At 56.1% G+C, this 25,649-nt stretch overlaps 1 protein-coding gene across 1 annotated transcript in view; it reads right to left on the bottom strand.

The window, feature by feature from the left end:
• SRRM3 (serine/arginine repetitive matrix 3) overlaps positions 1-25,649 on the bottom strand; it is a 53,843-nt gene that overhangs the window by 13,491 nt on the left and 14,703 nt on the right. Inside the window, 10 exon segments of the mRNA XM_061402013.1 lie at positions 831-1,008; positions 1,585-1,689; positions 2,237-2,287; positions 4,343-4,378; positions 4,482-4,544; positions 5,011-5,040; positions 5,540-5,620; positions 5,741-5,869; positions 12,460-12,561; positions 17,721-17,985. Of these exon segments, the coding sequence (XP_061257997.1) occupies positions 831-1,008; positions 1,585-1,689; positions 2,237-2,287; positions 4,343-4,378; positions 4,482-4,544; positions 5,011-5,040; positions 5,540-5,620; positions 5,741-5,869; positions 12,460-12,561; positions 17,721-17,953 (1,008 nt within the window). The 5' untranslated portion in view covers positions 17,954-17,985.

The following is a 25,649-nucleotide window of genomic DNA, read 5'->3' as shown; positions in this document are numbered from 1 at the left end:
AGACAAAAGGGGATGTGGGCCTCTGGGGGGACCTGGGAGAGCCTCCCACCCTGGCCCAGCCCATCCACCCAGGAAAGGCTTCTTCACCAGTCACCACACCGCCCATGGGTCTCCCGGAGTCTGTGCGCCTCCTAGAGGTTGGGTGGGGACAGCACCTCTGAGGGAGCCGTGTGTGTGGGGAGGTGCCTTAGGAAGGATGGGCCGAGGGAAGTGAAGCTGCAGGTTTGAGACCCCTGTCTAAGCAATGCCCCCAAAGGACAGGTTTTCCTTGGAGCAGGGACTGCAGAAATGCAAGGGGACAGACGAGGGAGGGATCTGAGAGAGGGAGAGGGGCTGTGAGGGGGCTGAGGAAGGAAGGGCTCTCCAGAGGAGGAAAGGAATCGGTGGGGAGAGGGAGACTCAGGGCGCCAATGACGCCCGGGGGGTAGGGGGGGGGGCGGTCCTGATTCTTGAACCTTGTATCCCAACTGCGACCCCTACCACAGTCCACGCCCCCTCCTACCCCCCAGCGGGGCGAAGGCCTGGGTTCCTTTTCAGCTCGTTACCCAACTGGCTGATGCCCCAGTGGTCAGCCTGCTCTGGCCTTCAGTGTACCAAGGTCAGGGGTGCAGACTCCCCTCACCCTGACACTAAGGCCAACTGGGCGAAACCACCCGGCCTTCCTGGCCGCTCTGGTGCGGGCAGGGCCCCGGGGAGCGGGGAGCGGCCGGCCCCCTCGCACTCACTGGCCCCTACCCCGCGGCGACCCGGCGCGACCCCGCTCCGCCCCCGACCCCGCTCGGCGCAGCCCGCGCGGCGCGGGAACCCTCCGCAAAGCCGAGCGTACGTACATCGAGCGGGCTCTGCGCCGAGCCCGGGCGGCCCCCGTGCGCTCCGCTCCGCTGCCTGCTGCCGCCGTTCTGCTGGGGCGACCCCCATCCGCTACCGCCGGATGGGGACGGCGACCGGCTCCCGCTGGACCGCTGGCTACCCGTCTTCCGCCCGTCGTCTCGGTGCTTGGGGCTTAGCCTGCATGGGGGGAGCCGGCGTGGGACGCCCGGTCTGCAAGCTCCCGCCCCTCCCTCCTTCCTCCCCCACTCCCTCCCCTGCCCCCTTCCTTCGCCAGGAAACCCTTCCAGGGAGAGAGCAAGTTGCCAGCCCTCACATTGCCTTGGTCCCCAATCACAGTTGGGGGCGCCTTTGGGCAAGGGCAGTACCACGGTCCCAGGTGGCGCTGGGGGTAAAGAACCTGCCCGCCGAAGCTGCAGATGTAAAAGGTGAGGGTTCGTTCGATCCCTGGGTGGGGAAGATCCCCTGGAGGAGGCCATGGCAACCCACTCCAGTCTCCTTGCCTGGAGAATCCCATGGACAGAGAAGCCTGGTGGGGATATAGCGAAGCTATAGTCCATGGGGTCACAAAAAGTTGGAGAGGACGGAAGCGACCTCGCATGTGCTCAGCACAGCTGTCCTAGTAAATTTACCCACTGAGCTGTTCCTGTCTGTCCACCAGCGCCACTAACCAGCCTTGGGGACTGCAGGCACCCTCTCTCCAGCAGAAAGCGAGCTCGGCCACCCCTGAGAGCCCCCTGGTAGCCTGGCACCTACCTGCTGGGTGATCTGGAATTACTGTAATGGGAGGACAGGGAGGGGCTGTGGGAGCTGCCGCTGCTGTGACGATGGGACCTGCGGCCTGGGGACTCTGTGTGCGGCCTGGGAGAGAAATCGGCTGCCCTCACGTTCTGCCCCATCTCCCTGGGGGATCCCTGTGAAGGCCTGATGGAAGCCCCTGCTTCCATCCCTCATGTAGTTTACCCCTGCCCCCATAGCCCATGGGGGGCACCCCCATACTCTCCCCTCCCATAACCTCCACCTCCAAAGCCTCCCTCTCCTCCCATGGCCCCCATACCTCCCCCCACATAGTCTCCTACAAAAATAACACAAGCCGTGCCCATCCTGGGTACAGAGCTAGTCCATGTGGGTCATTTGTCAGTATTAGGAAAAAGGCGTCCTTCTCTCTAGGCAATCCCAGCCTCCCAGGATCTCACTCGGCCCTCAGCTGGTATTATGACTGCGCTGGGGGCGGAGAGGGGGCACTCTCCGCTTCCTCTCTGGGTCTGAATTTTTCCATCTGGGCAGCAGGGACAAAAATGAGCTATCTTCAAGGGGCCTGATTCTGTGATTCCAGAAGGCCAGGGGGTTTTTTTGAGGGGGATGGGAGTGCGTGCTGAGGGTCTGGAGAGTGGGAGAGGGTACTCACCTTTTCCTCTCTTTGTTCTTTTCTTTTCGTTTGTTCTTGGGGCTTCGAGATCTACAGAAAGCAAAGACTACCATGACAGCACAGCCTGAGCCCGGAGCTGGCCTGGGGAGGGTGGGGCCTGGGGGCCCTGGGCTGTGTCCAGGTGTGGTCCTGAGGTGTGCTCCTCTCTTGGGCTGGTGTGGACCTGCCCACCCCACCCCACTGCTTTGATCCCTGTTACTCTGCCAGGCCTTCTTCCCTCCTTCTCCTGTAAGTCCTGGCCTGGATCACCTTGCATCTGGGCCCCACTTCTGTTCCCCAGGAGTGCCATAGGAGATGTGACCACGGCCCCAGAAGGAGGGGTGACCTGCCCTTTCCGTCTGACATTGGTCTTGGGAGAGACCCCTCTGATGAGTCACCATGGTGAGGGTGGCCCCTCCAGACCTCATCTGTGTCCCCTGGGCCTCGGGTTCCCTCAGACGGGGCTCTCTAGGGCAGAGTCCAGGCCTCCTGCCCCTCTGTCTTATGTGGTCCAGGCCTGGTGCTTAGGAAAGAAATGCTTTCCCCTGGGCTTAATGATCTTCCTGCTTTGGGATTACTCTTCTGGCTCCTGTTCCATCTCATCCTGCTGTCTGGGATGAGCCCCTCAGCCCAGCTCCTTCTGCCTTTGACTGAGATGGACCAAGATGGACCAAGAAGCTTCTGCTCAGGCTTCTAAGGTCTTACCCTTTGGTCTCTCAGCCCCACTCTCCTTGATGTCACCAGACTCCTGCTCAATCCCTCTAGCCCTGAACAGATGCCTCCTTCTGACCAGAAACAAGGTGATGCTAAGAAATGCCAGAATGTGTTTCACCTCAGAGCAGAGTGGGTCGGGGGCAGGCCCAGGATTCTAGAGGTTTGGGTTCTAGAACCCAGGCTGCCTGCTTTGGGCCTCAGGCTCCCCATGGGGAGCGGGTCTGGCTCCAGCTCATCTCTAGGTCCTTCCCAGGACTGACGGGAATGGGACAGAGGATCTATGCAAGCTGATGCTGACCACTGAGGGGCAGGAGGGGCCCCCATTGGCCCAGAACGACTGGAGCAGGGCAGGGGAGGGGGGAGATGGGAAACCGGGGGATTGGGAGAGCCAGGATTAGGTGGTGGTATTGTTTAGTCGCTCAGTCATGTCCCACTATTTTGTGATCCCGTGGACTATAGCCCACCAGCTCCTTTGTCCATGGAATGTTCTAGGCAAGAAGACTGGAGTGGGTTGCCATTTCCTTCTCCAGGGGATCTTCCCAACCCAGGGATCGAATCCACATCTCTGCATTTCCTGCAATACAGGCAGATTGTTTTACCGCTGAACTACTGGGGAAGCTCTGGGATTAAGGTATGGCCATGGGCAAATGCTCACTGCTGGAAATGGAACTGAGAACTCTGCCCCTCCTCAGGGGTGCTGGGGGGTGGTGGGTCTGGCTCCAATGCCAACAGTGGGGATGTGACTGCCCCACAGCCTGCTGTCCTCCACGCTGAGTTTTCTTCCACTTTCCACATGCCTGCCTCTACCTGGGTTCTGGCCTTACGCCTCCTTCTCTGCAATCCGTCCTGAAAAAGTCACTGTCCTGCTGTCGTGCTCAGAGCCCCTTTCTGGTTCCAAGCCCCACAGAGTGGAGGTTTCACATTCTGGCAATTAGGCCTGTTGGGGATTGGCACCGGCCCCCCAGAAACTTCACATGTAGGCACAGCCTGCTTGCCCTATCTCCTACTCACTGAGCCTTTCTACTTCAAGGAGATCCTTTTGCCTGCAGGCCCTTTCTCTGCGAATTTGGGGTCCTTATGTTTCTGTCTTCCCGACTGGCACCTCCACAGATATATCCCTTGGACACTGGATCGATATACTGTGTTGTCTGGACATTCTTGGGGCTCCCAAGGCAAGGCTGACTCATGGGGCAAATGAGAGTTGTGATGGCCTTCCTCCTCCCCCACCCTCCAGCACTCTGTCTGGCTCTGGGGAGGAGTCCCTGGTGTGGGAAGATGAAGCGGACAGGACCCTGGCAACGCTCCTCCCATCGTGGCTTCCTCGGGCCCTGCAGGGCAGCCACTGGCCTCTGTCCATGTCCTCCTGTTCCACCTCCATGGGGCGCCACTCACCTGTGCCGCCTCTTCCTCCGGGACCCAGATTCAGACCTGTAGGGCCACAGAAGGGTTCTCTTGAGCCCACGCACAGCCTTGGTCATGGTGGGGGGCGGTCCCACGGAAGTGAGCGGAGGCCCCTGGGGACAGAGGGTACCTGTCTCGGCGGTGTTTCTTCACACTCTTCTTCTTCTTGCGAAGGGGTGAGGAGCTCCCACAGCTGCGGACATAGTGACAGGCATGGGTGGGTGTGTATAGTGAACTGGGGCCCCGGGATGGGTGGGGGTGGCATGGTGGTGGAGATGGCTGGGAAAGCCCAGGAACCTGGGGCCTTGAAGTTGGAAAGGGGATTCCAGGGCTTCAAGCCAACTGCCATCCTACAGCGAATCAAGGCCCTGAGGGTCCACTAGGTCTCTGAGAGAGGTTGATGGAGCTGCCTGCGTTGTCCCCTCGTCACCTTTCCAGGCTCCTAGGCACTGTGAGCCAGGACTGTTTCAAACCCAAAGATTAGAGGCTCCAGTGATGGTATTTCTGGCCTCTGCGGGGAAGCGCTGGCATGTGGGCTGGTGCCCAGGCCCTGAGGTGCAAGCCTCCAGCCTCTGGGGGATGGCTCTGGACCCTCTCCCACCCAAAGACATCCTCTCCCCGCCCAGCTGGACCCTCCCTGCCCCACCCTCATCACTGACCTGCACTCAGAGTCTAGTCTCCTCTTTTTGCTGAGGGTGGGGCAGAAAGAAGGGGAGACAGACAATTGGATGGGATTAGTGTGGGGCTCCAGACATTTGCCATGGCCTTACTTAGGACAGGGGAGAAGGCGAGTGTAGAGATGGGGAGCCATAGGTGACCCCAGCCAAGCCCCTCTTCCCCTGCCGCTGGCACTTGCAGGGGGGAGGGGGAGGGCGGGGGGGGGGAGGTGTTGGGGAGGAGTGCAGGACCCCTGCTGAAGGGTGCTGGGGACCAAGAGCAGATGGTCCGAGGTGTGAGGCTGGGTCGTAGGCCTGTGCAGTTCGGGGGTGGCTGGACATTGGGGTGGGGAGGGGGGACTCAGTGGGGGAAAGGGTCTGGTGAAGGGGAGGGGCTCATTGAGGGGCGAGGCCCACAGTGCGGGGTGTCAGAGCCCTGCCTGCCCGGGGATGGGCACCTGGGGCCCCGCGCCCTTCCCTTCCCGACGCCTCCAGCCCGGGGGGTGGGGGTGGGGGGGGGTGCGGCTCTCACCGGCTTCTCCGGTGGCCGCCTTTCTTTTTCTTCTTCTTCTTGGGAGGGGGCGACGCGGAACTGCTGGACCAGTGCTTGGTCCTGGGTGAGAAGGGGGGCGGGGTGGGGCGGGGCGGGGGGTGAGGGCAGAGGTGACGGGGGAGGGGCGGCCCCCGCGGCCCCCCCCCCCACCCCCTACCCCCCGCCGCGGCGGGCGCTGACCTGTCCCCCCGGTGTCCGCGGTAGCAGGAGGCGGGGCAGTCGCAGTCCACCGGGCCGTCGTCCTCGTCGAAGGGCGCGTACTCCAGGCCCAGCTCGGCGCCCTCGATCAGCCGCGGGGTCTCCGCCACGCTGCCGGCGACAAGGACGCTCAGCATCTGCTGCCCGGCGGCCGCGCCTTCCCGCTGACCCGGGCGGCGAGGTGGGGATGGCCCCGACCCCTCGAAGGTCATGGGGGGGGGGGAATCTGGGGAACCACACCGGGAGCCTCCCTCACAGGGCGCCAGCCTCAGCGCTGCTCTATTTTGTCCCCATCCTCAACCAACCAACCGTGCCCTATTTTGCAGAAGAGAAAGAGGAGCACCGAGCCCTCCCCCCTCACTTAGCCCCCTCTTCTAGGTTCTCACCCTCTGGGCGCCCCCTCCTCCTCAGTGAGGCCCCTCCCCTCGCTGAGGCCCCTCCCGACACGGATTCTTTGCCCCTCGGTCCCCTTCATTGCGCCTCAGTCCCCCTCATTGAGCCCCCCTGCACCCTTAACCCCAGAGGCCTCGTCCCAAGCCCCTTTCCCCTCCGCAGCACCCCTTTTCCGCCGCCGAGCCCCGCTCTCTCTTTGAGACCCTTCCCCCTCTCTGAGCTCCCCGGTCTCTGATATCTGTCCTTCCTTAATCCCGCGGTCCCCTCGCCCCCTCCCCGCCTCTCCCCGGCCCGGTCCTCCCTCCAGCCCCGCTGCCTCTCTGAAATATTCATAGCCTCTCTTCCTTCTCTCCGCCGCCTCCGGAGGCCTGGCGGCTCTTCTCCCGCTGCCGGGCTGTCATCAATCACTGCCCAGTGGCAGCGGGCGCCGGCCTCGGCACCCTGCCCGCCTCCGGGGCTCCCCATCCATCTTGCCGCGCTCTCCCCTTCACTCCGCAGGGACCGCGGCATCTGGTCCCCGCTCCCGGGCTCAGGAGCCCCCAGCCATCTTCTGCCACCGACGTTTGCTCTCGGAGGGCACTTGGACAAGCGGGTGCTTTGTCCTTAAAGGCTGCTGGGCTTAAGGCAAGGGTGGGAGCTTTGAAGCTGCACATGTGCCCTAATTATGCACTGTCCCTGAGTCGCTGTGTGACCCAGTGCTTGTCACACTCGCTCCCTCTCTGAGCCTCTTTTTTCAACAGGGGAATCCTAATTATCTTATAGGACGGTTATGACAATTCCCTGAAGTCCTGATGTTGTCCAAATTTGTTTTTTTACTGGACACGCCCAGAAACGGACCCTCCAAAGGCCCAGGTCCAGGGTGATGGCCCCACATCTTGCATTTTTCATTCCTGCGCTGGCTCAGACAGCGCCCCTCCCAGATGGAGCCTAGTTTTGCCAGGCTCATCCTTTTCCTGCCCAGAGCAAGGGAGGCCAGGGCTGGGATGGCAGAGCATTAAAGATGTGACATGAGCTTTGGATTCACACAGACAGGTCTGAATCCAGGCATGACCACGCTCACTGAGCCTCTGGGTCCTTATCTATACAACCGGGAAAAGAATAGCCCAGCTTTGAGGAGAGGATTAAGTATGAGTCTGGCTATGAAGCTCCTGACAGGAGGCCTGGCCCACGACTGTGGTCTTCCGCGCAGTCACCATTGCTAGACAGTTGGACACTCACACACCAACACCTCCTCTTCCAGGGAGAAAAGTGGTTTTGACACATGAAACAGACTGGGCAAGATCACAGCTACAAGGTGAGATTTTCAGGCACAAACTCCAGCAGAGCACCCACTAAGTAGCTCTTTGAAGACTGATTTTTGTATTTAAAAAAAAAAAGAAAGAAGAATGTAACCCAAATTGGTCAAGGTTAGCCAGCCTTGAGGCTTGTGTCAAGAATGGCATTTGGTGGACTTCCCTGGTGGTCCACTCGCACAGGTTTGATTCCCGGTCAGGGAATCAAGATCCCACATGCCTCACAGTGCGGCAAAAAAAAAAAAAGAATGTTATTTGGATCCCAAACATGGTCCTGGCCTTGGCAGCCTAGAAGTCACACAGGTGTTACAAGAGGTTTTTCTGGGTGGATGGACGGTCATGTCGTTGCTCTGCTCCCACAGAGCCAAACACTCACACATCCCTTCATTCAAACCTCTCCTCTCTTCTCCACGCTCCTCTTCCTGAAGCCAGGGGCCTCCTACTTCCTGTCCCTGAAATCTCCAACTCCACAGCCTGTCCCAGGGCCCATCATGCCCACACAGCCCTCAGCCACACAAATGCCTGACACATACACCTTCAGTTCAGTTCAGTTCAGTCGCTCAGTCGTGTCCGACTCTTTGTGACCCCACGAATCGCAGCACGCCAGGCCTCCCTGTCCATCACCAACTCCTGGAGTTCACCCAGACTCACGTCCATCGAGTCGGTGATGCCATCCAGCCATCTCATCCTCTGTCGTCCCCTTCTCCTCCTGCCCCCAATCCCTCCCAGCATCAGAGTCTTTTCCAATGAGTCAACTCTTCGCATGAGGTGGCCAAAGTACTGGAGTTTCAGCGTTAGCATCATTCCTTCCAAAGAAATCCCATTTGGCAAAACTTAAGGGCACCACAAACATTGTGTGGGTGAGCTGGTGGGAGGAGGGAACTTCCCTTGATCCCGACAGAAGGCAGGGAATCCTTTCTTGCCTTCTGACATCGAGCTGGGTTAGCCACTAAGTCCAGGCCCTCACTGGGCCCTCCTTATTGCGCTGGCTGCACCCCTAGACACGTCCTTCCTTTCTACCCCTGTGCTGGGGACAGGGCTCCCCACCCCTGCCCCACCCCATCCTCCCTCCCTGAGACCTTATCGTTTGACCTCTCTTACTTTCCAGACCTTTCTAAGAGGCTGACTTGGGATCTTTTATCTGCTGGAAGCATGGAAAGACAGGCATGGGGTCTTCCCTGGTGTTCCACTGGTTAAGATTCTGTGCTCCTAATGCAGGAGGGCCCAGGTTCAAGCCCTGGTCACAGAACTAGATGCCACATGCTACAGCTAAGAATTTACACGCTGCAGCTAAAAAAAAAAAAGATCCTGCATGCTGCAATGAAGATTCCATGTGCCGCAACTAAGACCCGATGTAGCCAAATAAATAAAAAAAATTTTAAAGAAATAGACAGGCATAGAGGAGATGCATGTTTGGAGAGACATACAAGGTCTCAGAATCTTCTGGTTAAGACTTGTCCTGGCAGTTCCAGGGATGTAAACAGACTTAGGCTGAGGCCTCTACTGCTGGTTTTGTGTAGCTGGTGCCACCACGTCCACTTTGCAGGCTCTCTCAGGGCTAGAACACTGGGTTCTCCTGTTCTGACCTTCCTGGCTCATAATATAATATATATCACAAATAACACCACTCATGAGAATGTTCTCTAATGTATAAATGGTTCTCCATGGTTCACATTCCACTCAGAACCAATTCCTGATTTAGAGAAATTGCATGATCCCATTTCACAGATGAGAAAATTGAGGCCCCAGAGAGGGAAAGAAATATCTATGGTTTGGGGACCTTTGATTAAGAATGCAAGTTCACCTAAGCAATTGACTTTGAGATTCATGTGCACACAGGCCGGCCCTGGACTCTACTGGCTGGGCTTCCTCACTGTGGACGTTAGCTTAGTCACCCCCTCCCTGCTTTGTAGACACAGTTGTGAGTGTCTGCACTGAATTCTAGATCTTTTTAGTGTTTTCTGCTCTTAAGTTCACATTTGTTAGCAAGTTTACTCCTCACTACGTCTGTGGAATAGGCAGGGGAGGCGTTCTTCCCCAGTGACAGAACACACCGAGCCCCACAGAGCTGACCAAAGCAGGCCCAGCCAGAGTCCACTGCAGAGGGACCAAGGGCCAATCGGGGCTGAACCCAGCATCACCCGCGACTCCTGCTGGACTGGTGCTCCCGGGAAGGGCTCTGACCTGGGAAGAGATGCCTGTCACACGCTCTTCCTCCTGACAGCAGTTTCACTAATTAACTAGTTCTGTTTCCCTTTTGCCAGGAGCCTAATGGCCAATTGACAGATGACTGAGTTCACACAGAGGAGAAGGAGGCTTCAAGGCAAAGGGGCTGCCCTTTCTGCTCACTCAGCCTGCGTGCCAGGCCTACTGGGGCTGGGGGGAGGGGGCAAGGGTGGCAGGAACAGAGATAAATCAGGCCTGGGGCCTCTCCTATAGCTCCTCATAGCATGGGGCAAATATATGAGACTCTTTGCAATGCCATGGACTGTAGCCCACCAGGATCTTCTGTCCATGGGATTCACCAGGCAAGAATACTGGAATGGGTTGCCATTCCCTTCTCCAGGGGATCTTCCCAAACCAGGGATCGAACCCAGGTCTCCTCCTTTGCAGGTGGATTCTTTATTGTCCAAGCCACCAACCAAACTGCTAACAAACTTGTCTTCTATGTCTTTGACATTTTAGTAGGGTCCTGGGACCCTGCCAAGTCTATTCTCCCCTGCTTCCAGAGCAGGAGTCCTCCTTGGAGGTTTGTGTTTCCACCCAGAGAGCAGGGAGCGTGTCTTTTTCTTCTTCCCTCCCCGCCTCATAGCACTAGTACAGGGTTGGGTGTACAGCACAGACCCTCAAGACATTTCTTCGGACAATGGAACCTTTCTGTGACCTCCTTCCCAACATGTCCTGGTTCTCAAATGCATTATTCATTCATTCAAGGAAAGAGAAGATTAGGACTACTGGAAAAAGCTTGGTAGTCATCCACTAACAGGAGAGTGTTCCAGCTGGGGATGGATGGGATCCCCAGGAAGAAGAGGGAAGGAGACCTGAGGACCTAGCAGATCCTTGTGGGGAGCCAAGACCTTAGAAGTGGGCAGGAGGAAGGGAGGAGCAGAAAGCCATCAGAGGGGCAGGAAGACAGTCACAAAGGGCTGACTCTTGGAAGCCAGGGAGAGGGAAAGCAGGTTTCCAGAAGGGAAATGGAGTGGTGGCACGTGCCAGGAGAGGCCAGGCCTGCAGAGGTGCCCGGGCCAGGCCAAGCAAGACTCAGACAGCTGCAGCAGGTCACGCGAGTCATGGGGGCAGAAGCCAGATCTCCGTGGCTTAAGGAAGTGGAGACAACGTGTACCACATGCTCTATAGAAATCTGATGGAGAAAAGAGAGAAACGTGTGGGCTGGTGGCTGGAGGAGAAAGCAGGGTTGGGGAAGGATCAGAAGCCGACTAAGAGGAAGGAGCCCAGGGGAGGGTAGAGCAGCAGGTGTGGGCTGGAGGGGCGGTTATCACTGGAAGGGCCCTGAAAAGGTGGCAAAGGTAGGTTCTGGAAGAGGCCTCCTGCCCTCACACTGGATGGAAGGGGAGAGGGTGGCTGTTTTTCCAGAGGAGCCCTGGGGGCATTTGAGGGGGCACGGGTCAGACAGGCAGGACCTGATGGTTTTGGAGGTGGTACGGGCAGCGCGGACAGATCTGGCTGTCTGGAGGTTTGAGAAGGGAAGGAAGGGAGGAGCTCACCCTGGCCTGGGGGCGGGGATGAACCTGCGGGGTGTTTCTGAGTCAGCCACAGCCCCTGCCGAGGGGGTGCTGTGGGCTCTGGGAGGCTCGGGAGACGGTGGTAGTGGTGTGACCTCTTCCCACCTTGTGGGGAGAGAGCAGGCCGGCTGAGCCTGGCTCCCCTAGAGCACCCACAAACCCCCACAAGCCTGAGGCTGGCGTGACTCTGGTTTTTGGGTTTTTCCCCCCTTTTTGGCCATACCATGTGGCATCTGGGATCTTAGTTCCCTGACTGGGGATTGAACCCGTGCCCCCTGCAGTGGATGTGTGGAGTCCTAACCATTGGACCATCAGGGAAAATCACCATCACCAACTCTGCTTCGCGCTCTTGCTCAAGCCAGAGAAGTGAGGCTAAGTGGGGTTAGCAGGGGAACCCCCCCACCCGAAATAGTCTACAATTTCTATAGGCTGGGCTTCCCTGTCTTCGAGGTCCATCTACTTCTGCAATGCTGTTTGCCCTCAAGACAACAGCAAGGAAAAGCATTCAGAAGGCGCTGCTGCTGTTTTACTTTCCTGCCAACAAAGGTGCCCAGGGACTTAGGGTCTCAGCAAGATGCCCACCCTTCCATCACATCGGGACACTTGCAGGGACAGGCCGGCCCCGCCCTCCTACGGCAGCTGCTCCACTTTATATGGTTTCGAGTGGTTGATGGTTCTCCGAGATGAAGTCTGCCTCCCTGTAACCTCCTTGTTTTATCTGAAGCCCACAGCACCCGGTGCTCCTCCTGTCCTGTGACAGCTGTAGAGATGTCACCCCTACAGAGCCTGTGCTCTCTTTACTGGATGGGCCTTTGGCCGAGCCAGTGATGGCTTTTGGTGTGCTGGTCATTTCTCTCCAGCATCCGTGTTTACTCTGCAGGCCACTATCTAGGTGATAATAGTTGGGGCGGAGGGACTATTCTATCAGCCAATAACAACACTGAGGACAGAACACTTCTCTAGTCTCCTGGTTTGCAGCCCAAGATTTCCAGAGATGAGATCTGGGCTCTCTCTCCCACCGCTGGGCCAGACATAGAACCCCAGGCAGCAGGGAGAGGACTTCAGTGATGCCCAGGTGCCCAGCGGCTCTTGCCTAGTGCCCTGGGCCAGGCCAGAGCTTCCGGTGGACAAGACCCACGCCCTCTCCGCCTCCTCTTCTTTCTTCCCACCTCCAGCCCTGACCACCTGAGTGAGCCCTGGGAAAGGCTGCCCAGGGCTGGCCGCAGGCTGCACCCTCCCCTGCCCTGGGCCTCCCCACCCTGGCAGCACTCACATGTGGCCCCCAGGCCGGTCCTCCCTGGTGAGCATTCCCTCCTTCTCCATCAGCATCTGCCGGAAAGTCCTGACCTTCTGCCGGGTCTCCTCCTCTGAGTACCTGTGGGGCACAGGGAAGGTGAGAGCTGCAGTCTGGGTTCTGGTTTCCTCCCCACCTGCCCCCCCAGCCTCTCCTCCCAGCTCTCAGTCACGTGGGCACTCTCCAGCTTGATAGGACCTGTCCAAGGTCACACCACCAACAAGGTTCTCAGCACTGGGGAAGCTCAAAGCCAACCCATTTTGCACCATACCAGTCAACCAACCAACTAAACCAACAACCAGGCAAACCAACACATAAACTAAAGGGAGTGTTCCCAGAGGTGAGGAGACCTCCTGGGGAGGTCCTCAGCACATCCCCACCTCTACAAGGTCAAGCTGCCAAGTAGCCAGTCCAGGATCCCAGGGGTAGATCCATGGCTTCCCAGCTTGGGATGGGGTTGTGGGTGGATGTAGTCTGGGCCTTGGATGGAGGCTCCTGACTTCTCTCCTCCGCTCTCCCTCCCTCCCTGAGCCCAGTCTCAGGCTGGGGACCAAAGCCCAGAATCATCTACTCCACAACTTTGTTCCTGCATCCTGGGGTCGCTGTCACCTCTCTCACACCACCAGTGTGACAGCTGTCCAGGCCTCCCAGCCCATGTCCATGCTGACCCCTGGGGCGTCTGTGCTCACCCAGCCCCTGGCCCTGTGCCCAGCACACACCAGCTGTCAGTGGCTTTTGCTGACTGAGTCTTGTCTCCTAAGTTCCCACCCTCTCCTCCTCCTGGGCCGCCCTGGACAGAAATGATGGTGGCCAAATAGGAACTGGAGTCCCACCTCCTCTCTCATGCGGCTATGAGCTCTCTGTGCACACAGCAAGCCCACCCCCCCAACCCTATCCATGAAAACGGTACATCCTTCCCTGTTAGGGACCCCATCTCTTTTCTCCCTTCTTCCCTCCTCTCCTTCAACAAGCATTTGGGATTGATTCAGCCTTTTTGGAGAGCAATTTCGCAATTCTTTTCAAAAACCTTAAAAAAAAAAAAGGAATACAGCTTTTGATTCATAAATTAACTTCCAGGTTTACTCTGTGGAAATAACCATGGCTGAACACAAAGATGTGACTCATGGGAAGTTTACAGCAGGACGAGTCCTCCTGCCTCCCCAGTCAGGTTAGGTGCTAACATTTGTGTTTCCATAGCAACCTCAGCCTCCTGGTTCCTCCTGGAGGAGTGGTTTCTGGGCTAGTCTTCATCTGTTGACTCTTTTGCATCCTGCACTGGCCTGGGAATTCCCCGAGGACAGGGACCTTGTCTGTCTGAATTGACCTTGTGTCCCCAGCATCTGGCACCTTGCCTGCTACATGGGGCCTCCAAAAATGCTTTTGAATTCTGGCGCGACAGTTTTTGAATCTTAGTGCTCCCACTTTCTAGATCTGTGACCTTGGACAAGTCCACATGCTTCTCTTAGTCTGAGTTTGTACATCTGTGCAATGGGATAGTAACCTGCCTTTCAATATTCTTGTAGGATTAAGGGAGATGATACGTAAAAGCACTTTGCACAGTGCCTAGCACACAGTAGGTGCTCAAGAAATGGTGGTGATTGAGGATTATTTGTCCCAGATCGATGGGGACAGAGGGTCTAATTGTCCCAGGCTCTGTGCCTTTTTCTACCCTAGACCCCTCCCAGGTCAGCAGGGTCCTGGATCCATAATCACCTGAACCTCTCCCCTCTGCTCTCCCAGGAGGCAAAGGCTGAGATGGAGAAGGAGGCTGGTACCCAAACCTTCCATGCCCTGTGGGTGTAGCAGCACCTGCCAACTCAAGGGCATGCAGGAGGCCCGGCTGGCTAATAGTCAAGGGCTCGGACGGGGAAGAGGGTAGGCAGGGCGAGGACGCCTGTCTCAGCACCCCAGCCTCCTGGCTGAGCTGCTTCCCCAGCCAGTCTGGCTCCCTCGCTGCCACTTCCACCATTTGGGAAAAATGCATCAAATTCATTTTTGCTCTGGGGACTTCTTGGGTTGCCCTCTGGGGCTGGGGTGGGGTGAGGGGACAATACATTTTAAAAGCGGTCTCCAGAGTGGAAAATGTCTCCTTCTGCCTGCCTTTGCCCAGATCCAGCATTTCCTAGAAAATCACTTCCTTGGTCATTAAGTTGATCTTCATCACGGCTCTGGGGGGCGGGGGATGTTTGTGGTGATAGTGGCCCATTTTACAGATGAAGAAATAGAGCAGGGAGAGGGGAGGGCTCAAAGCTCCAAGCCCAGCTCAATGGTCCTCATGAGAAGGGGCATGGTGGGTAGGATGTGGGAGGGGGATGTTTGGGGCCAAGCCTGGAACATCACCTCCTAGAGGCTGGGGGCTTTGTCCCCGCCTCCTCAGGGACTGTGGGCTGCCCATAGAGACTGCCCAGGAAGATGGCACCAAAGGCAGCATCCATCACCAGTGAATTAGCCACCATCCATCAGTATTAAGAAAGGGATTGCTTTTTAATGGGGCCAAAGAATGTGTGTTTCCATGACTAGCGGGAATATTTGTCAAATGCCTGCAAATCTGGTAAATAAATGCGAATGAACCAGTGTTTCTAGAAACGGATATTAATGACTGGGTTTTTAGCAGAGCAAAGATCCCTAGTGTTTGTGGAGCACTTTCTGGGGACTGGAGTAGGGTGCTGGAGCCCTGTACTTGCCTTAGTCCACAGGCTCTTCAGAACAACCCCCTATTTAACAGGCCAGTAGCTATGGCTTGCCCAAGGTCACAGGCCAGAGCTGGAAGCCCCGACTGTTGGGTTCCAGAGTGGCTGTGGCGTCTACTGGCGCGGCAGCCGCTAAGAGATGGCAGAGGGAGAGGGTTGATAACCGGAGAGCTGGCTTTATAGGAGACCCCAGTCTAAGGACCACCTGGAGTGAGGGCTTGGGTGGCGGAAGGGCCCCTGATGGAATATCTGGAGACGACCTGTTGGGTACACCCCAGCGAGGAATGTGCCTTTGATGCCAGGGGATTAGACACGGTCAAGTGCCATCCCCCTTCACCTGAGGCTGCCCCCCTGAGATAATAAGCCTGCCACGGCAGGGGGAGATAGGGGACTTGTGGGGAGGGGGTGCCGTGAGTGAGGGCCCTTAGGAGTTCTCTGAAAGGTTGGGGAGAGGAGGGCTTTCCTATGGGGAAAGTTAGGTGAAGAGGGTGGGGCTTAGGAAGGAGACAGGGCCCCATGAGGGGGGCGGGGCTTTGTGCGCGGAAGAGGGCGGGGCTTGTGAGGGGAAGTGGGCAGGGCTCTGTGAGGGAGAAGGGGCGGGGCTTGTGTGGGGAAAGGGGTATTTTCCTAGAACGAAGCACTGAAGGCTGGCTCTCATCTGTCCCAGGCGTCTGTTCCCTAGCAACGCCCACCCGCCCACACTCCCTCCACTCCTGGAGTCTCTCAATTCAGCAGGATCTGCAGGTTTAATTAAGGTCTGGGACTCTCTCTGTATAAGGATACTCCACTCCCCATCCTAACCCCCGGGGATCTCATTTCTTCGGTCACATCCACAGCTCATCAAGCCTGTTTTCATTACCAGCTGGAAGTCTCCTGTCTGTCTCCAACAGCTTTCCACCCATCCATTCCTCTCTGCAGGGATCCTCCCCACCCCGACCTGGTCTCCAGCTGGAGGTGAACACCAAATTCCTGCGCCCTTTTCTTACAAGCCGCCCTGCCTGGCAGCCTTGGCCCTGCCTTCCTAAGGGCCTGTGGTGGCAGTGACAATCTCTGTCTGAGCCTCAGTGTCTTCTGGGCTCCACAGGGACGAGTGAGCCTTGTCTTGGCTGCCTCTTGGGGATGAACAGACAAAGGTGTGGTTTGGAAGGACAGCTGTACACAGGCGGTCTGCTCCCAGGTGGCTCCAGGCACTAATGCACTGGCCCTCCTGATTTCTCAGCTCACTGACAGTGCCAGCCTGTTAGGCAGGCCCTGCTCCCCACTTTGACTCCCTCAACAGCAAGCCCAGTAGTTTCAAAGTACTCAGGCAGATGCAGAAAGGAGCCTTGGGAAATCCAGTTTTCCTTGGAGTGGTAGAGATGGGAATGACTCTGTTCTCTATTTTTTTTTTTTTTTTTTTGCCTCCAGTTCCACATATGATGGCTGTCCCGTCTCCACTGGATTTTCAGGGGAGGTCCCTAAATCCTTACTGACTGATGCACAATCCTTCCTTCTCAGCCTGACGAACTCTTATTCATCCTTCAAGGCCCATTCAAATGTCTTCTCTCAGAATCTCCCCCTCTGAGCTCCTGAAGCACTTGACCCTTTCCTGTCCTGCTGTCCTCTCTATAATCCTGATTCTAACCTATTTTATGGTGGAGTTGGTGTTAACATGCCTGTTTCCCTTCTGAGATGGGGAAGGAATAGGGGTTGGGAGAGGGGTCTTTGAGGAAGTGACTCCAGTTCGGCTCTGGGGACCAGTGTTGCCCAGCACAGCATCTGGCCCACTTGTGTGCCCCTGGTTCTGAACTACTGCTGCTGCTGCTAAGTTGCTTCAGTCGTGTGCGACTCTGTGCGACACCATAGACGGCAGCCCATCAGGCTCCACCGTCCCTGGGATTCTCCAGGCAAGAACACTGGAGTGGATTGCCATTTCCTTCTGCAATGCATGAAAGTGAAAAGTCAAAGTGAAGTTGCTTAGTCGTTCCCGACTCTTAGCAACCCCATGGACTGGAGCCTACCAGGCTCCTCCGTCCATGGGATTTTCCAGGCAAGAGTACTGGAGTGAGGTGCCATTGCCTTCTCCGAACTAGACAGGGTGAAATCTAAGCTTCTGGATGTGGCTGCTGGCTGGAATTCCCTTGCTGAAATCACAGGCACCCTCACACGTAGTAGGAGCCCGCTGTGCGTTCTTGCCTGGCTGCCGCACCTAGCTTTAGACCAGGCAGCTCGAACCACCCATTTTACATATGGGAAAACTGAGGCCTCGAGTTGTCATTAACGTTTACATGCCCCTCTCCTACACCAGACTGGATGTTTCCCGAAGGCATGGACTGTGTCTCCTTGGCTGCTGTGACTCTAAGCCCAGATGAGAACTTTATATAGAGCAGGAGTTCAAGACAGCTTATTGGTAGAATAAAGTAATACATGAATGAAAGTTCAACTGGGCCTGCAATAGCTCAGATTCTGACCTTTCAGGCTCCGGGATCCCAACGCTGGCCCCGCCCTGGCCCCGCCTCGAGTCCCTCCCGGCCCCGCCCACAGCCCCGCCCCGCCCCCTTCCCCGCTCACCCTTGCTCCTCCATCATCTCCTGCAGTTCCATGCACTTGAGCTCCACGCGCCGCTTGCGCTCATGGTCCAGGATCTCGCGGTGCGCGCGCTTCACCAGGCCGGGCTCCGCGGCGCGCAGTTCCTCCTCTGCCCGCGGCCAGGCCCCAGACGAGACGCCCGGCTGCGGGAAACCGTTCGCCGCGTCGGGCGGGGACGGCACGCTGGCCGCCCCGTTATTCACGGTGGATGACATAGTGGCTGCCCCTGGAGCGGCTGGCCTCGGCCCTGCGGGACAGACACAGACACCCGGCGGGATGGTCACTTCTCGGCCACCTTCTAAGCTCTTCTCGGAGCGGGTTAATCCTGGAGATTTAAAGGCCCACTCATGGCTCTAATCCGCTTCCATTCTGGCTGCAGAGCCGGGCGGTGGCAGGTTTGCACCTGTGGGTCACACCTCAGGGCATGAGGGGGCATCGGACACTGGGCTGTCCCCATCGGTAACGTGGGGTGGATTCAAGGCGGACTAGATGGCCTCTAAAGGAGGTTTGTCGCCTTCAGGGACCTAGTAACCATCCAGGACAAAGCTCTCTGCCCCGGTTCCAATGCCTGGGCCTGACTGCCTGGTCACTGCCTGTTCCCTGCCTGCACACCTCCTGGCAATTCCCCAGGTTTTATTCTTGTTTTTCCTTCAGGCTAAGTTTAATACCGGCTTCTCACTCCCCAGTACCCATTTTTCTGGCTCTGGTCCCTGGAGTCACAGACCACACGTGCTCCCCATCCCAGTCTGCTCCGGGACAGCCATGCAGAGACCAGAAGATGGAACCTTCTCCAGGCTCAGCTCCATTCCCACCACAGATGCAGTTTTCGGTTCCTACTTCGATCTGGCTAACTTTTCTAAAGTCAGCATTCCAGGTGGGGCCTTATCTGGGCTGAAGCCCACAGGGCCGTCCCCTCCTTTGTTCTGGAAACATCGCTTGTGAGGATGTGACCAAAAGTGGCACTGACGTTAGCTTTCCAGGCAGCTACATCCTTTCGCCGGCGCAGGGTGGGTTGGGAGCCAGCACGGCTTGGAAGGTGAGAAGTGGGGGCTCCACGGCCCAAAGTAGAACGTGCACCTGTATGCACCCTGCACACGCATGTATACACACACACATGCACACCAAAGACTTATCTTAACAGAGGGGAGGCACCTCCTGAGCTATTTCCAATTCCTTTCTCCAAGGCTCTGCTAGTTGCTAAGCAACAGGGAGGCCTCCTTCCCAGGGAGTGGGATGGGAGGGAGGGAAGGGGTGGAGGGAGGTGGGAAGAGAAGGAACCGGGCATGTCTGGACATCCCAGATGGGGCCTTCCTGCAATACCCCCCACCCCCCAAAACACATACTCTCCTCACTGGCCTCAAAGTGTCCAGAGCCATGGAGTATGAAAGGCAGAGAAGAGAGAGGGGGACCAGGAGAGGAAAAAGGCCTTGAAGGGGACAGTGACAGGAGCTGACAGTGGTAATGGGAACACAAGCTCCTTTCATATGTTCATCTGCCCAAGTGTCTGGATCTAGGCCAGGGTTCTCCATGCCTTGCTGTGTGACCCTGAGGATGTTCCTGCCCCTCTCTGAGCCTCTGTTCTCAACCTGTGCCTGGAAGCATCATCCAGATTCTTCGGGAAGGCTCTTCGGGCTTTACAGAACAAAGCTGTTTTTCTAAGCCCTGCCTGCTTCCTGCCTGTCCCTACCCCAGCCCTGCAACCCTAGCTCTACCACGCTTTCTCTGAGGGTAACTCACAAATATCACCCACTCACCAAACCCCACACAGAGCTCTGCTTGTCTCATGCCCTGAGCCAGGGACATGCATGGAGCTTGGAGACCTCCATTGTCCTGGCCCACCACAGCTCACCAACATCAAGTTTGGTCCCATATTCCATCTCGACATTGCTCACATTTACCCATCTCATTCTCTCTTATTACCACCTCAGTTCAAGCCTCTGCCTCTGGTCCATTCTGGCATCAGCAACCTGTCTGCCCACCCCCCTGCCCTGACCTCTTTCTGTTCATCTTCCATCAGCAACCTGGGAGACTGGGCCAGGAGCAAATCAGACCCTGTCATGCCCTAGTTAACCGCCTCCAGTGGCTTCCAGTCACCCTGGCTCCCAGTCCTGACACAGCTTGGACCTGCTTCCTGGACCAACCTGTCCACTGCCACGCCCACACAGATTCTCCATCCCTCTTGCATCCAGCCACACCCCTCCCCAACTGCTCCCCTTCCCTAGGATGCTCTGCACTTGACTCTGGCATGACCTCAAAGTCACTGCTCACAGGCATTGCCACCTCCTGGGAGCCTCCCTCCTCCGCTCTCTGGAGCTCTCCCCCTCACTTCACTGTGGGCTCACAGGTCTCACTCCACCTGTGGGCCGAGGGCTTTTTAGCCCCAATTCCTGGTGCCAGCAAAGCGTCTGAAACACAGGGGGCTTGGTGCCTATGAGCGGAATAAAGAGACAAACAGGGAGACAGGCCTATTGTATAGCACCTGGAGCTCTGCTCAGTGTTATGGCCCAGCCTGGATGGGAGGGGCGTTTGGGGGAGAAAGGATCCTGTATATGTATGGCTGAGTCCCTTCTCTGTTCACCGGAAACTGCTTTAACATTGTTAATCGGCTATACCCCCATACAAAGTACAAATTTAAAGTTTGAAGAAAGAGGGAGATAGGACTGAGGACTATAGGTGGGGTCCCTGATACAGCCTTCAAGACCCCTTTGTATTTCTTCTTATACAATCTTGCAGCTTTATCCAGTGCTATACTTTATCCTGAAGCCAACAGCCAGCTCCTCAGCCTGGGTCACCTGTCCCCAAACATGCACTCCCACTCCTTTGAGCCTTTGCCCACGTGGTTCCCAGTGCTAGAATTCCACTGCTTCTCTTCCCTATCTGGGGAACTCCAGCACGTCCTTCAGAGTCCAGTCCCAATGTCATCTCCTCCCGGAAGCCTTCCCTGCTTCTGATGAAGGATGAGCCGTTCCCTCCTTATGCCCCCACAGCTTTTGTCCTTACCTCTTTAGATACTGAGGCTCAATTTATTGTCTGTGTCTGACCCCTGGTCTAGCCCTTCGAGGGGAGGGGACCAGCCCTTCATTCCAGCTCCCCAGCGCCTGGCAATGCCAAAGATGCACTGGGGGTGTGGGAGCAAAGTGCTCGGGCCCCGAGAGAGCCGTGGAGACAGGTTCTCAGTGATGCTGCTCTGCATGCTTGCCCTCGATGTGGGCGAGGCTCCCCAGCCAAGAATTTGGCCTGAGCTCCTTGAGGACGGGGCAGGGGAAGCTGGTGGGAGCAGTTCTGAGTGCATTCAGGTCTCCACACCCTGAGAAATCCTATCGCCAGCACTAGGAGAATGCCTGGCCGAGATGGCTAGGCTGCGGGGGCAGTCTTTCAGAAGCTACTGAAGGAAAGGAGAGGGGTGGGAAGACAGAAGATGGATGCTGTCTGGGTTTCCACTAGGACAGATGGTGAATTCTGCCAGCTTCACCTGGTAATGGAGGGCGCCAGGCAGGAATCTGAGGCACGTTATTAAAAGAATGACTCCTGAGCCCCTAGCGGAGCGGCCAGGCCCCTAAGACCAAATCATTGTATGCTGAGCCCACTTCTTTCCTAGTCAGGGTTGCTGGACCAGCAGACCAGGAAGTTATTGCAGACATCAGGTCTGGATTGGGTTGCCATTCCCTTCTCCAGAGGATCTTCCTGACCTAGAGATTGAACCTGGGTCTCCCGCGTTACAGGCAGACTCTTTACCATCTGAGCCACCAGGGAAGCCCTTATCTGATATTATCTATTACAGAATTGTGAGATTTCATAAGGAGGGAGAGACACTGTGTTGGTGGAAACTAACATTCTGTGCTATTTTAATTGGTGGGCGGATTAACCTGTGCTCAGAGGGAGCTGATGAATGGGTCCCTGTCATATCAGATGGGGGTATCTAGGGAAGGCCCGCAGGGCTCCGTCTTCACCCATGTCCGATCTAGTATATTCACCATTGACTGGAGAGAACTTTGAAAACCTGATGACCAGATTCAGTGAGACCACCACTTGGGAAGGTTCAGAAATTCAGAGTCAGAATCTAAAAAGACTCAACAGATGGAAAAGATGGGAGGAGTCTGAAAAGGTGAAACCAGATCACGAGAAATGCCACATCCTGACTCTGGGTCCCAAACGAACTTTCTAAAATTGGAGTGAGATAGACATATGTTAGAAGGAGCATATTTAGGAAGAATTTAGGGGTTTTCAGTGGTCACAGGCTCAATTTGAGTCAATATCATAATGTGGCTGCCAAAAGCACATGTTATCTTAGCCCACATCAACAAAAATATAATGTCTGGAAGGGGGAAGTGATAAGAATACACATGTGGTCGGAGGATTTAGGGCAAACCTGGCTGAGTCTGCTGAGAAGCTTGTTAGAAGTAGGTTGGGTTGCCTGATTTTGCAAATAAAAATACAGGATACACAGTTAAAATAATTTGAATTTCATGAATTTCATATTTGGGGCATCCTCATACTAAAAAAAATTATTCATTGTTTATCTGAAATTCAAATTAAACTAAGTGTCTTGTATTTTATATGATTCCTATCGAAACCTACTGAATCAAAATCTCTGAGGGTGAAATTGTCAGTGTTCTCCAGGTGATTCTGATACAGATCATCTGTGGAACAGCAATTGGGAGCCAGTGTCTAGAACAGCAGTTCTCAAATCTTATTTGTGGAGTCACCTGAAGGGCTTGTTAAACCATAGATGGCCAGGGTCTTGTTGTTTAGTTGCTAAGTCGTGTCCGACTCTTTTGAGATTCCTTGGACTGTTGCCCGCCAGGCTCCTCTGTCCATGGGCTTTCCCAGGCAAGAATACTGGAGTAGGTTGCCATTTCCTTCTCCAGGGGATCTTCCTGACCCAGGGATCGAACCCACATCTCCTGACTGGCAGGTGGATTTTTTACGCACCTGGAGAGCCCATGGCCAGGGTCTAGCCCTAGAATTTCTGACTCAGTAGATCTGGGGTGGGTGCTGATAATCTGCATTTCTAACAAGTTTCCTTTTTGCTGGACCTTGAACCCCACTTAAAGGAGCAAGCCCCTAGCCAAACTCGATGGTTTTAGAAGACAAAGCCAGGACTCCTGTGAGGACGTGGACTTCACATAAGCCCAAGATAGGATATTTTCCCCCCTAACAATCAAAACTTTACAAAAACTAAGTAGCGGGGGGACTTCCCTGTGTGGTCCAGTGGCTAAGACTCCAATGCAGGGGGCCCAGGTTTGATCCCTGGTCCGGGAACTAGATTCCACACATTCGGCAACTAAGAAAAAAAAAAATTCCTGCATGCAGCAAGGAAGGTGGAAGATCCCAGGCGCCACAACTAAGACCCAGAGCCACCAAACAAATAAATATTTTAATATAAATAAAAGCTAGGTGGCTCATCCCAGGATGAGTGAGTTTCCCATTATAGGAGCTGCTTAAATAGGAGATGGACTATTATGTTTACCCAACAAACACAGCACACACTCATTTGCCATCCTCTCCCTCCCCCACCAACAAACGGAGATTTGGAGACAAACAGGACCCTATCCTGGCCCCCTGGGAGCTCACCGGCTTGTTTGGGAAACCATAGGTAATCGCAAGAGAATTTGAGAAGAGTCTGCATCTCCAGGCAGTTGGTCAGGGCAGGCTTCCCAGAAGGGGGCGGAAGGAGCTGGAGACAGGGACTCCAGAGCAGCGGGGGCCTGACCAGGATTCTAGAAATAAATGGACAGACCGGGCAAGACTGCATGTGGGGTGGAGGACCTCGGATGGTACTGGGTCCCCGGCTTGGGTGACCGGGTGCAGCCATTTGCTGTGATGGAGAATATGGAGGACAAACTCGGCTGTGTTAAGGGCTTGTCGGGGTCAAACAGGCAGCTGTGAGGTCTCGAGCCATGACCCTGACCCTGACCCTGACTTGTTAAGATGCTTGGGGACACTGACACTGCGTCTCCTTGGAGACAGGGCAACTCATGGGAAGTCTTTTCTCTACCCGTTTGGCTGTGAGACCCTGAATGAGTCTGTTTCTATCTCTGGATCCTTGCTTCGCCACTGGACAATGAGGGGCTGGACTCAAAGACCCCACAAGTCTTGTCCCGCTCTGGAAGTCTAGGTTATACTAGCAATGTAGGTATAAGCCAAGCCTTCAGCCCACTTCCTCCCTGCGTCTGTAGCCAGTGGCCAGAGCCACACCAGCTCCGCCCAGAGCTCAGCCTGGGGCCATCCCAGCACTGAGTCGGTCCCGCGGGTAGGCCAGATGCCCGGCCAGCCAAACCCATGTGCAGATTGAGTCATGGGGGGAGGCGGATCATCCTCCCTTCTGCCAGCCAGGAAGTGGTTAAAAGGCCTGAGCTCTGACTTCCAAGCCTCACAGCTGAGTCCCTGGGCCTGCCTCCTTCCCTCAGACCCCAGCCTGGGTCCCCTGAGCAGGCCTGGCTGAGCACAGGATGGAACAGTCTGGCGGCTGGTACCTGCAAGTCCAGCCCTGCTGGTAGACATTAATTGATGGGGCAACAGCCCATCTGTCCTGCAGGGTCCAGCCTGCTGACAGGCACAGAGGTCTCTGAGTTAATGAGCTCATCACTCACCCCGGAGCTCAGAGGGGTAGATGCTGAGGGCGGGAGTGACCAGCCCAGGTCGGGGGAGAGGGAACAGTGGGTCACGCATGCGTCTGAGGAGACTGGGTCCTGCCCTGGAGAACCTGGCTTGAGGCCGGGAAACAGGGCTGTGCCCTTTGGGAACTCATGAGCTGAGTGACCTTGATCATGTAGCTTAAACTCTGTGCCTTGGTTTCCTTGCTAATCACACAAGTCACAAGTGTTAGTTGCTCAGTCGTGCCCAACTCTTTGCGACCTCATGGACTGCAGCCCACCAGGCTCCTCTGTTCATGGGATTTTCCAGGCAGGGACACTGGAGTCGGTTACCATTTCCTTCTCCAGGGGATCTTCCCAACCCAGGGATCGAAACTGGGTCTCCTCCACTGCAGGCAGATTCTTTACCATCTGAGCTACGAGGGAAGCCCCTCCTTGCTGATGACCTGGAACTAATAACAGCACCCTCCTTGTAGGGCTGTGGTAAAGGACTGATGCGTGTGGAACGCTAGCACAGCGCCTGGCATGCCACGAATGCCTCATAAGCAGTGGCGCTTGTCAGGGGTGACCGTCCTCTTCCGGATGTGGAGGGGGCCAGGAGCCCCTGGACATCCAGATGTCCGGAAGGCTGAGCTATGACTGAGGGCTGGGGACTGAGACCCAAGGGTGAGCAAGGTTGCTGACTATTGGGGGAGAAGAGGGCAGAGGCCAGAGCCCAGGGCAAGGATGACCTGGGCCACCATCTCCCCACTGCCGCCCCGCCACTGGCCTCAGCAAACATCTCCCATCTCACATGCAGTGTCTCAGTCCCCAGCCCACACGGCACCAGCCCAGGGACCCCTTTTGCTCCTGTAGCTTAGAAACTTCTCTCCCCTAACAGGCAGCATCACTCCCCGGGGGGCTCCTTCTCCCCACCCCGCTGCTGGCCAGAGACCGAGCTCCCCAGTGATGATGGGAGGATGCAGGGCTTTCGCACCCTCAAAGGTACAGGTTCCTACAGCTTCCCGTAAACTCTCGACTCATGGTCACACACAATTCAACCACCTTCTTGCCACTGAGGTCCTTCTGTTGTCTCCCACTGTCTCAGGAACAAGCAGCATTCGGTTTGGGATCAGAAGATTAGAGCTCAGAGTTCTGCTTCTACCAGTTCTCCCTGGGCGATCAGGGAATGTTACCAAATGTACCCGAGCCTGAGCTTTCTCATCCATAAAATGGAGACAATAGTCCCTACCTCGGGACTTCCCTAGCAGTCCAGTGTTTAAGACTCTGCTCTTCCAATGCAGGAAACATGGGTTTGATCCCTGGTCGGGGAACT

The sequence above is a fragment of the Bos javanicus genome, chromosome 25 (genome assembly GCF_032452875.1).
Source record: "Bos javanicus breed banteng chromosome 25, ARS-OSU_banteng_1.0, whole genome shotgun sequence".
NCBI lineage: Eukaryota > Metazoa > Chordata > Mammalia > Artiodactyla > Bovidae > Bos > Bos javanicus.
This window is presented reverse-complemented; position numbering and strand designations above follow the sequence as displayed.